This window comes from Chelmon rostratus, chromosome 13 (genome assembly GCF_017976325.1).
Source record: "Chelmon rostratus isolate fCheRos1 chromosome 13, fCheRos1.pri, whole genome shotgun sequence".
NCBI lineage: Eukaryota > Metazoa > Chordata > Actinopteri > Chaetodontiformes > Chaetodontidae > Chelmon > Chelmon rostratus.
In genome coordinates, this window is record NC_055670.1 from 13,682,858 (window position 1) to 13,693,660 (window position 10,803).

Here is a 10,803-nt window from a genome sequence, read left to right on the forward strand (position 1 = left end):
ACCATACATTTGACTGTGTCCTGCTGATGAGCGTGAAGCAGTGACTGCCCTCGGCCCCTCGACTCCTGCAGTGTCAAACAGGAGCTCCGCTTGAATATTTAATGTACATTACTCATTTCAAAACTTAATTTCATTGACCTCAAAATGCTTTTTATTACTTAGAAGAGGTAAGAGATGGCACTGGCATTAAATTGTGTGTTAATTTTGGTTGCACAGCTAAAGAAAGACATTTTTCAAAATCTGAGGAATAAACTGCAGCAAGGCGTGATACAGTGTGTTTACTCCACACAGCAAAGCGCCATGTTCTCTTGTCACCATCTTGAAATTGAAAGCGCACTTCTGCCTAGTACCACAAGTAGCTCTTTAAGATTAAAAAGCAGAAATAAAATGTAGTGCATTATTCCAAGGGAATCAGTATCTCTACATTTTCAAATTGCTCAGTCACAGCTACCATCCACAATGCTTTTTCACAACACAAAACAGATATATTTTGATCTCTGTCTCAGAACAATCTTGAAAATCTATGATCTGGCCATGATTGGACAATTTTTCGGGGGTTCCGGTTCAGCCAGGGGACAAACAGACAGCGGATATCTTTCGAGCACCAGTCATTGCTGACAATCTGATTAGCAACTTGGATGGAGCTAATCTCTATAATCAGATATCTGCATACGAGTGCAGATACATTTAAGTTAAAAGCTAATAAAGAGCTAAATCATGGTCGGACAATAGCCGCTGGATTTCGGGCATTTTGCCTGTTTTGCTCTCAATACAGACTACTCATTTCCATGCAACCAAAGACCGCACGAACATGATTGGTCAACACTGTTGGACTACAAAGGGAGACCAGACCGCTTCTGATATCAAAATGTACCAGATTCTGCATTCTTATGCCTGTTATAGAGCTTAGTCTCAATACAATAGCCGCACGCCCATTTGTATGTTGCAAGAGTTATTGGTGATGTATCATTTCTCCTCTCTATAATGGCTGTGAAAACATTCTTTCCTTCATCCTGCAGTGAAGGGACAGTAACACAACATATTTTATATCATTTTATACTGAAAAGACTGTAACTCTGGAATGAATTCATATTTACAGAAGAGTGAGGAAGGTGAGTTTTCTAATAATAAGCAAGCAATGTCTGGGCCAGCAGGGACACAAGCGGCAATAAACAACTCTTTCAGCGTATATGTGGGCTTGCGAGTACTGTTTCAAGACATGCATGTGAAACCATTCTTTAATTTAGATTGATAGCTCAGTTTTGGTCGTCCTGCTATGCCGACCACAACGACAGGCTACAACTGAGCTGCACAGCTGTAACAAAGGCTAAACTAACTAAAGCAGAGTCAGTGGTTAGCAGCGCTGTGCTAGTTACTGCACATTAGTAATTAGTTACAGTTACTGGTTACTTCTCTCAAAAGCAATTGAATTGCTTTATCAATAACTGCATATAGAAGCTAACAGTTACTATTTAAAGCAACTTTTGCATTACTTTTAAATGTCTGCTTCAATTCTGATATTATTGCACACATACAGCTGCTATATTATTTTAGTATTGCTATGGTACAGTGCACCAATTATCGCTGCAGTGATAGGAGTCATTAACACTCCCTACCACCAGAGGGCAGCAGCGACGAGTGCGCCTACCTGTAAGCTATCTTGTATTAACTTATTTTGACAGTTGGATTTGGGAGAAGACCCACTAGATGCTGGATGTTATAAAATAATTATAAAATAATTAGATTTGATGAAGTTTCTTCAGTTTATCTTAGAAACATTACAATCACGAAGAAAAGTGAGCTATGGGCTGAACTGTCTGGCGCCATCGTCAGGTCAGGTGACATTATAAACCGGAAACAGAGTTTTTCGGCTAGCTTCAGTACTTCTTGACTATTTTGACATAAGACAAAAGTAACGAGTAACAACCCCATGTAAAATTAAGTAAATATTATCACTATATTGTCATTATCAATGTAGCTAGCATTACCACATGCCTGAACGCTACAGAAAGTAACGCGCTACTTTCATGTATCTGCTTTCTGGCTCGTTACTCAGCGTTGGCACTTGCTCGTTCATCAATGAGCAGGATTGAAATAAAATGGCCTTTCAGCTGAAACGTACCTGTGTAAGGAGTGGTCTCAGCTCAGTATCTGCGGGCTCCTGAGAGACAAACACTCACGGCTCCTGAGTGCTCACAGCTCATGCCGGCTGCCCTCTCACAGACTACACGATCCGGATTAGATGTTGCTCATTCAGGGCGTTGGCGAACTAACTGGTGCTGAGAAGCTGTTAACATAGCTCTCTCTGTAATAATTTCATCTTTCTTTTTTTCCAAGCTGCCAGGATACACTGTGCGAGGGCAGCCTGGACTGAGAGCAAACAGGACAGTCTAATCTCTAATTGACAGCAATCTAATAATGATGTTGACAGTCATACAAGCAGGAAGTCGTCTGAGATGGAGTGTGGGCTAATAATTGCTGCCATGCCCATTAACGTCTGTAACATATTACAGCACATCATTTGCACTCTAGTCTTTGCCCGGATGAACTACAAGAGATCAATCGCTTTTTTTTCTTTCTTTCCATACAGGTCTTCTGACACAGTTACTAACATGGCATCTAACATTATGATAGAAAGTGAAATGCAGAGCTTACAACAGATTGTAAAGCGTGAAACCGCCTCAGGCACAGTTCTTTAAATAAAAGCACTGTAAATATTTCGATGAAAGGAAAGCCATGATTCTGACCAGACACATTTAAATACACGAAGCCTACCATATACACACAAGATAGATAGATAGATAGAAATGGCAAAACTTAAAGATTATTTCCACTCTACAGACTTCCATAAATCATTCACAGAATAAAATAAACGGACTTTTCAATTAATTAAAGGCCAATTTCTCTCTGGAAAAACAACTTTAACATAATCCATTAACTCACCGTCAGTTTTCCATCCTCGACAGGTGAAAAAAAAAAAGAAAAAAAGAGAAAAAGACAACGTGAAGCGCTTCAGTGTATAAAATGTTGTTTAAAATGAACCTGTCCGTCAGATGAAGGTGTGTGATGCGTCTCCAGAGCGCAGAAGTGGTTATTTCCACGGTTTCGGCAGCAGAGCCCTGACACGGAGCGCGTGTTTCATCCGCCCCTCCGCGCACCAGAGTCAGCCCACTGTGCTGTTGTGCTTCCGGATGTTCTTGGGTACCAAGTGAGGACAGAGATGCCTGAATGGCTGTTGCGATAATATTGTGGTGGACATTATCGTGCGTAATTGTCGGGAATACAGATATCCGCAATATGGCATGTATCAGAAACTAAAAGCTAAAGCCGCAATTATGAATCAGATTGCGCTCTAAAAGTCTGTGCATGTGGGTGTGTATGTGAGTGCGTGTGTTAGTGTGTTTGTTTGTGTGTGTGTGTGAGAGAGAGAGAGGTAGGGGTCAGTGGCCTACAGTTATCCAAACGTCCGGTCAAGTGTTGAGTCATTACACCAACTGCCTGAAGTCAAAGAGAAAACAGCGCATGAAACTGCAGACAGGTACATCTGCGCCTGCTTTTCATGTGTTGCACGTGAGTGATCTTTTGTAGGTGGGTGGGTGACCTGACCGTGAGTCAGGGCGTTCACCGTGAGCCTGACGCCACCTGCTGGATACAGGCAGCATTGTCAGACAAAGTTAGAAAGGTGGAGCTTTCTATTGCAGCGCAAAGTATCACAAAGTTTCCGGAGAGAGAGAGTATATTTTATTCATATATGTATAAATAATGTATGTAATAACATACATAATGAAAGTTTATATGTATAGCCCTGGATAAACAATATGAGTGGAAGTTTCAGTTCCTATAAAGAAGCAAAAAAAAACATAAAAAAAACTCTTAAAGAGCAACAAAAAAAGGAAAAAAATAGATAAATGCTGCATAAGCAGTCCATGAAATTTAATTACAGTTTACAAAAACAGAAATGTAGGTTAAATACATTTATAAATATAACAATAAAAGGCACAAATTGCACTGTTACACATGGAATCCTTCAAACACTGAATAGTTTTAACATAAAGTTCAAATTCTTTCAAGAAAACAGAAGTACGGTTTGAATGTAGAACATTTGCATCTGTGCATGATTTTAGGCAAACGTGAAGTAAATGCATCATGTGAAGAAAATAGCACAAAAAGAAAACACTTTATTTTAACCTCACCTGTTTAATATTCATAAACACTCCATAAACTCTCGATGACTGGTTTTTAACACACGATAATCTATCTGTTATCAGATATGAGGACATTTGTAAGTGTTTATTCAAGTATTTCTCAACAACTGTAAGAAAAGTAGGCTTACAAAAGTGTCAAAAAATATCTTCTCCCATGCTATCAGGTGTTTTATTGTGCTGTCACCGTATTGTCTGCCATGTAAACCTCATTTATTATCGTCAGAAAACTTCTGACCAGAGCTGATTCCATTACACAAAACAAGTTCACAAGTCTTCCTGTAGAGTATTTCCAAATCTTTCTGCCAGTCCCTGAACAAAGACGTCTATTTAACCGTCAGCTTTAAGTCCTTTGGCCTAATTCCTAATTTCTATTCATGTATTATTCCATATTTTGGCATCAGATGTCAAAGTGCAACCTTTTCCTCAGAAGTTAGTTAGCTTTCACTCCGGCAGGGGTTAAAGTGGGATTTGTGAGGAGGGGCAGCCCTTGTCCAGTGAGGCTGGGGCGGCTGTTTCTGCAGTATTGTCCAGACCAACAATAGCCTTGTTTCTGGACGGATATGTTGCTGGTGAATTTCCTAATGTCATTTATTTGAATGCTGTTCCATACGCTAGATTTAATTCACCTCTATTGTGGTGGTGACATTTCAGAAACATAAACTGACTCTAACTGAATTAACTAAATGGCCAGATGCCACTCTGGCGACAAGCCTTTTCACGTGATCATTTTATTTCATTTATTTATTCTTATTTTGGGTGAAGCGACCCTTTCAATGAATTAGACCAGGCATGTCCAAACTATTCCATAAAGGGCCGTGTGGCTGCAGGTTTTTGTTCCAACCAAGGAGGAGCACACCAGGCCAGCCAATCAACATCAAGGGATCACTGAGTTATCAGCTGAAGACTGAGCTCAGCTAATTAAGCTGGTGTGCTCCTCCTTGGTTGGAACGAAAACCTGCAGCCACACGGCCCTTTATGGAATAGTTTGGACATGCCTGAATTAGACATAGAAACTGCAGTCTCTACAGTAACTTAAATGCTTAGATGTGGCAGAGAGAGCCTGAGCTGGAGGCTGCGGATTGGTCAGCTCCTCCCTTTTTCCCAACCCCTCTAAATTGGTAGCCTATTTAAGACACCTGTGGCATGAAGGTTGCCCTTTCTTTGTCTGTGCCTGGTGGCTGCCACATGGTCGTGTCTCTGAGGTGGGTAATGTGGCCTGGAGGTCATTTTAGACTTCTTGTGACTTTTATTTTAACATGGGCATTGTGAGCATGTGTTGTGTTTGTGTTTGGTAGTTTGCTGTCTGTGTGCTGGTGACCTGGTCGTCGTGGTGTGCATTGGGAGGGATTTGAGGTTTGTTAACTTTTCAACAATGTTCAACTTCCACAAACCCCACAAAATGTTAACACTGTTTGCCTCTTTTGTAGTGGTGACTTGTTCCAGACTGAGGACATCAGGGTAACTGTAGTACCTGCTCAGACACAATCAGCTGCTGTTTTGTTTTGTTTTGTTCTGTTTTGCTGTGTTTTGTTGGATTCGTTTGTTTTGTTTGTTTCAATTGTTTTGCCTTGTATCTGTTTTGTTTTTGATTTATTTGTGCTGTTTGTCTTGGGTTATTTGTTTTAGATTTGGGTGTTGTAAGTGCTATTAAAAATTGCCCTTTTAGTTCGAACCAACTGGTTTAATACAGTTTTAACTGTTTCTTTGGTAACATTTGCTTTCTCCTCCCTTACAGTGCAGTGGTTGCTGGCCGGCGGTGGAGGCTAGGCACTCGGGGTGGTTCCCGGCACCTTTCTGTTGTCGTGATAAGGGCACTGGGACACGATAGTTTGCACCCGTTTGCTGTGAGTTCACGAGTGGTGAGTAAGTGCACTCCTGGGACACCTCCTTCGGTAGTTTGCCTCCCCCTTGCTGGCTTCCACTCACTTCCCCTTCCCTTTTTTTTCTGATAGTTTTAATATTTCACTTTGGAAGTGTTTTAAGTGAAAACAGTTACTGTAATAAATTTCCATACATCCTACCGTAATTTTGATCTGCATTCATTGCTCAGTGCTAATCTCTTCTTTCCCTCCAACAGACACTTCCAGTTTAATGTTTTTTTTTTTGTTTAAATCATTAATAAATTCTGATTTGCTTTTGAACCACGTCTCTGCCTGCAGTGCTCGAACCTGTGTTTGCCTTACTGTGTAGAACTGGGTAAAACTCCTTGGGTGAAAGTCCCTAGGTGGCGTTGTCTGGCTTGCAATTTGTATTCTGTTACCGCCCCTATATAATATAACGGTACCACCACCGCGTTGCCACACTTAGAAGCCTGCTATAAACTGTGTTTTCATAATTAGCTCTGCTGTCTGTTTGCCTGCCTAATAATAATGATAATGATAATAATAATAATGATAATAATAATAATAATAATAAATTGGACTCATTCTGAGCGCGGCTGCTTTGATCGCACTCATTTTAACCTGGATTTACGATTTAACGTGTGATTGATCAGTTTGAGACAACAGCGTTGTGACACAGGAAGAGAAACGCAGGGATTGGTCTGGCTGTTCGAGACTATCCCCTGAACTGAATAATGCCCTATGACCGAGCGAGGGCGCTGGTCTTAGGAGGATTTTAGACTTTTAGTTGACTAAAATGGACAAACTTCGCCAAAGTCAGTCACACCGCAGATAAGTGAGAGTGAAGCGCGGAGGAGACGTGACCAAAGCGGAGCCAAATCAGCGACCGGCGGGTGCTCAACATGGATCGGCAGGTAGGTGATGCTTTTCTTGTAGGACATTAAAAACCAGACAGAACTCTTTGATGTTTGTATCACTGCTTTGTGCTCTTATTTTCCCGCTGATCAAGGAAGAAGGTACCACCTTAATTCCTTCACAAAAGGCTGCAGGAGAGCCGAGAAGTTCAATGATATCTGCGTCTTTTAATTTCATCAATTCCATTATAGGATCTGGAATAATAGGCAAGTAATTACTCTATCGTTCACGCCTCAACCTAATAATAAAATTAAATTGAACCGATGGTAAACTACAGCGTAACTCTGATTCCTGAATTTCCTCCCATTCAAGCCCTGCAGGATAAACCCTCCGCATCATATGACTAGCGCCTGTTGCCCCCATTCTCCCCTTTAACCCTTTCATCCTCACATATTGCCATAATAACATTTTGCAACATCACAAACAACACACAGCAGCATAGACTCAGCAGAGCATTTTAACACTTAGGATTTACTTTAACACTTTTGTGCACGTTTTGCATTACAGAAGAACAATTTGAGATCTACTTTGGATTTTTCTACAGAAGAACAGTTCATTTAGTATAATATTGCACAGTTAAACTGAAAATTCATTAAAAACAAGCAGTTCAACATGGAGACTGCTTGTGTGCCATGCAGTTATAATGCACCTCACTGTTCCTTACAGTAATAAATAGCTTATACAGTGTTTAAAATCATTCGGTGTCTGATTATTACTTCAGGAACTCTTTTGCTGCAGTTCTGCATGTTGCACCATGCTCACCTGTACTCTGTTCTAAGCAGGTTTGCCATATGCACTGAGCCAGGCAGGGCTCCCCTTGGGCCTTCTGCTTTTGATAGCTGTCGGGTTCATCACAGGTGAGTGTTTTGAAGGTGTCGCTATGAAAATGAAGACATGAATTCATCAGAGGATCAAATTACTAATATTATGTTTGCTATTCATGGCAGATTACTCCATAATCTTGCTAATCAAAGGAGGCAACCTGTCAGGGACAAACAGCTATCAGGCACTGGTGCAAAGCACATTTGGTTTCCCTGGATTTCTGATTTTATCTGGACTGCAGTTCCTTTATCCTTTCATTGGTAAGTTACTTAAAGTATGCGCATAGTTCAATCCACAGTTCAACATATCATGGTGTATAGCATTTCATGCGTAAATTTCCTGTGTGGTCAGACAAATAATTTAATTCTGTACTTCGATTTTTCTATATTCTTTTCGACTTTTGTTCCAGTCTAAATAACCCATTAATGTAATAATAGAACGATCCTTCGCCTCTTCTTCCTCAGCTATGATTAGCTACAACATCACAACTGGTGACACGCTGACCAAAGTATTTCAGAGAATACCAGGAGGTATGCTGCATTATTCCACCTCAGGTCAAAGCCAAACAACAACACGTGTGCGATAGACAAAGTTCCTGAATTCAAACATGTACGGTGCACGGAGAACATGCAGATGCTTGAACTGATCAGTTGCTTTGTGCTTGCAGTTGGTCCAGATCACATACTTGCAGAGCGTCACTTTGTGATTGTGCTGATAACCGTTGCGTTCACGCTGCCGCTCTCGCTGTATCGAAACATAGAGAGGCTTGGGAAGGTAAGTGTGATTGTCACGCAGCCGTCAGTGTCACTGAGTGATTTGAAAGCTGCCTGTAAAACGTCCGTGTGTGTTACCAGGTTTCCTTCCTGTCAATGGTGCTGACACTCACCATCCTCATCATTGTAATCATCAGAGCAGCTACCTTTGGACCTCAAATGTATGAATGAATACTCTGCTAACAGTGATTTTAAAGTAAACGTTTCTGTATATGAACCACAGGGTTCTTTTTTTTAACGAATAGCCACTAAAATGCTACAAATATAATCGTGTTTTTTGAATGAGTATGAATATCGTTCTGCAGCCTCCCGACAGAGGACGCGTGGGCTTTTGCAAAGTGGAATGCAATTCAGGCAGCTGGTATAATGTCTTTCGGTGAGTTTTTCTGCATGATCCTGATCTGACGGAACATTTTAGCAGTATGTTGTTGTGCTGCAGACAAATACAATGACCACAAAACACATGTATTCAGCCCACGTCTTGCTCTGCCTATGGTAAATCAAGGCACAGCGTCTCTAAGGGTGTCTGTTGCCATCGCCCTCTGAGTGAGACCCTGCCCAGTGGGGCGCGCTGCGAGTGGAGCTCTGGGTCTTCTGCAGTCCACCTCTACACGCATTGTGGTGGAAATGATTATGGCCTTGAATCAAGAGCTTTGATGATAATAGCTGCTAATGCTACAAGGGAGGCCATTTAGATAAGGGGATGTGCATGCACTTAGGAGAATACAGTGTTGTGTGGCCTGAGCTAAGACAGGCACAGCTGGCCTCAGTCTCTCAGTCCTGGATATATTCAATTTACCATCAAATCAATCGAATCATACAAGATAATAAGAAAACTACACGTGAGACATACTGTATATCTAAGTGTGTGCAAAGGTCTGGTCAACTTTTGCCTTATTTATTCTGCTGTTAAATGAACTCCTGAATGATGTCCTGTCCCTGTTTGTCTCCTCAGCCTTTATATGCCACCACAACAGCTTCCTCATCTATGGTTCTCTGGATCAGCCCACACTGGCTAAGTGGTCCAGGATCACCCACGTGTCCGTAGGCTCTGCTCTGATATTCAGTGCTGCATTTGCTGTTGCTGGCTACACCACCTTCACTGGCTACACGCAAGGTATTAATATGGGAGATACTAAACTACAAGCTGCTAATTTCTTTTTAATATCACAGATTTGTTCGCATGATCTCATATTCCCACTTTCTTTCAGGAGACATATTTGAGAACTACTGCAGAAATGATAACCTGGCAACATTCGGCCGCTTCTGTTTTGGCCTCAGCATAATAACCACATTTCCACTGGAGTGTTTTGTTACACGAGAGGTAAGTGATACTCTCTCATACAGCAGCCCAAGAATTTAACAGTTAAACATTTACATATGTAAGGGAAAGTGGTATTTGGAGGGTTCAGGCATCTGAGGCTTTGCAGCAAAATGAACCAAAAGAAAGGTTGGCGCTTTACAGCCAACTGCTGCTGCAGAGCTGCTCAGTGGGTAACAGAGCAGCAGTGTCAGCTGCAGAGGATTGTCACTGGGTCCTCTCTCAACTTGCAAATGCGATGCTAATTCGAATTCTGTTTTGCAGAAAATGCTTTCGTCGAAATATGTGCGCAGATTCATTTTCATATTCATGTTCATCCCCTCAGGTGGTATCCAATGTCATCTGCAGTAGAGAGCTTTCAAAAGCTGAACACGTGCTCATAACGTTGCTCATAGTTGCAGTTTGCACGTCGATGTCTTTGGCCTTCGACTGCCTGGGGGTTGTTTTGGAGCTGAATGTAAGTCATATCATAGTATCTCCATTTAATTTGGGATGATACATACGAGTATTTGTTTTGCCTTAATGGCGTTATCTTCCACCATCCAGGGCGTTCTGAGCGCCACACCTCTGATCTTCATCATTCCATCTGCATGCTTCCTCAAACTCTCCAGCGGCCGCTGGTTCCAGGCTGAAAACTTGATACCCATCGTCTTGATATTAATCGGCCTGTTTGTCATGATCACCGGTTTGATCATGACTGGCCTCTACCCTCAAGACTGTTCACACGGTATGGAGATGTTCTACTGTGCAGACGCCAATGTCTCCAGCACCACACCACCAGTATGAAATGAGTATCCACCAAATCTGGAATCGTCTTGAACTTTTTTTTTTTGAAAGCACTGACATTATATGGTGAAAATATGTGTATGTGGACCCCCTATCCAAACACCTATATGTACAAGGGTTCTTTTTCATGCTTTGGGCTA

The 10,803-nt window shown here is 41.5% G+C and overlaps 1 protein-coding gene across 1 annotated transcript; it reads left to right on the forward strand.

The window, feature by feature from the left end:
• The first annotated feature begins 6,948 nt into the window (after positions 1 to 6,948).
• On the forward strand, positions 6,949 to 10,663 carry slc38a11 (solute carrier family 38 member 11). Its single transcript, XM_041951071.1, has 12 exons — positions 6,949 to 6,960; positions 7,056 to 7,167; positions 7,744 to 7,818; positions 7,909 to 8,043; positions 8,248 to 8,313; positions 8,451 to 8,557; positions 8,638 to 8,717; positions 8,862 to 8,932; positions 9,512 to 9,673; positions 9,768 to 9,880; positions 10,203 to 10,334; positions 10,424 to 10,663. The coding sequence occupies exons 1-12, from the start codon at positions 6,949 to 6,951 to the stop codon at positions 10,661 to 10,663; spliced, it is 1,305 nt and encodes a 434-aa protein (XP_041807005.1).
• The last annotated feature ends 140 nt before the right edge of the window (positions 10,664 to 10,803 follow it).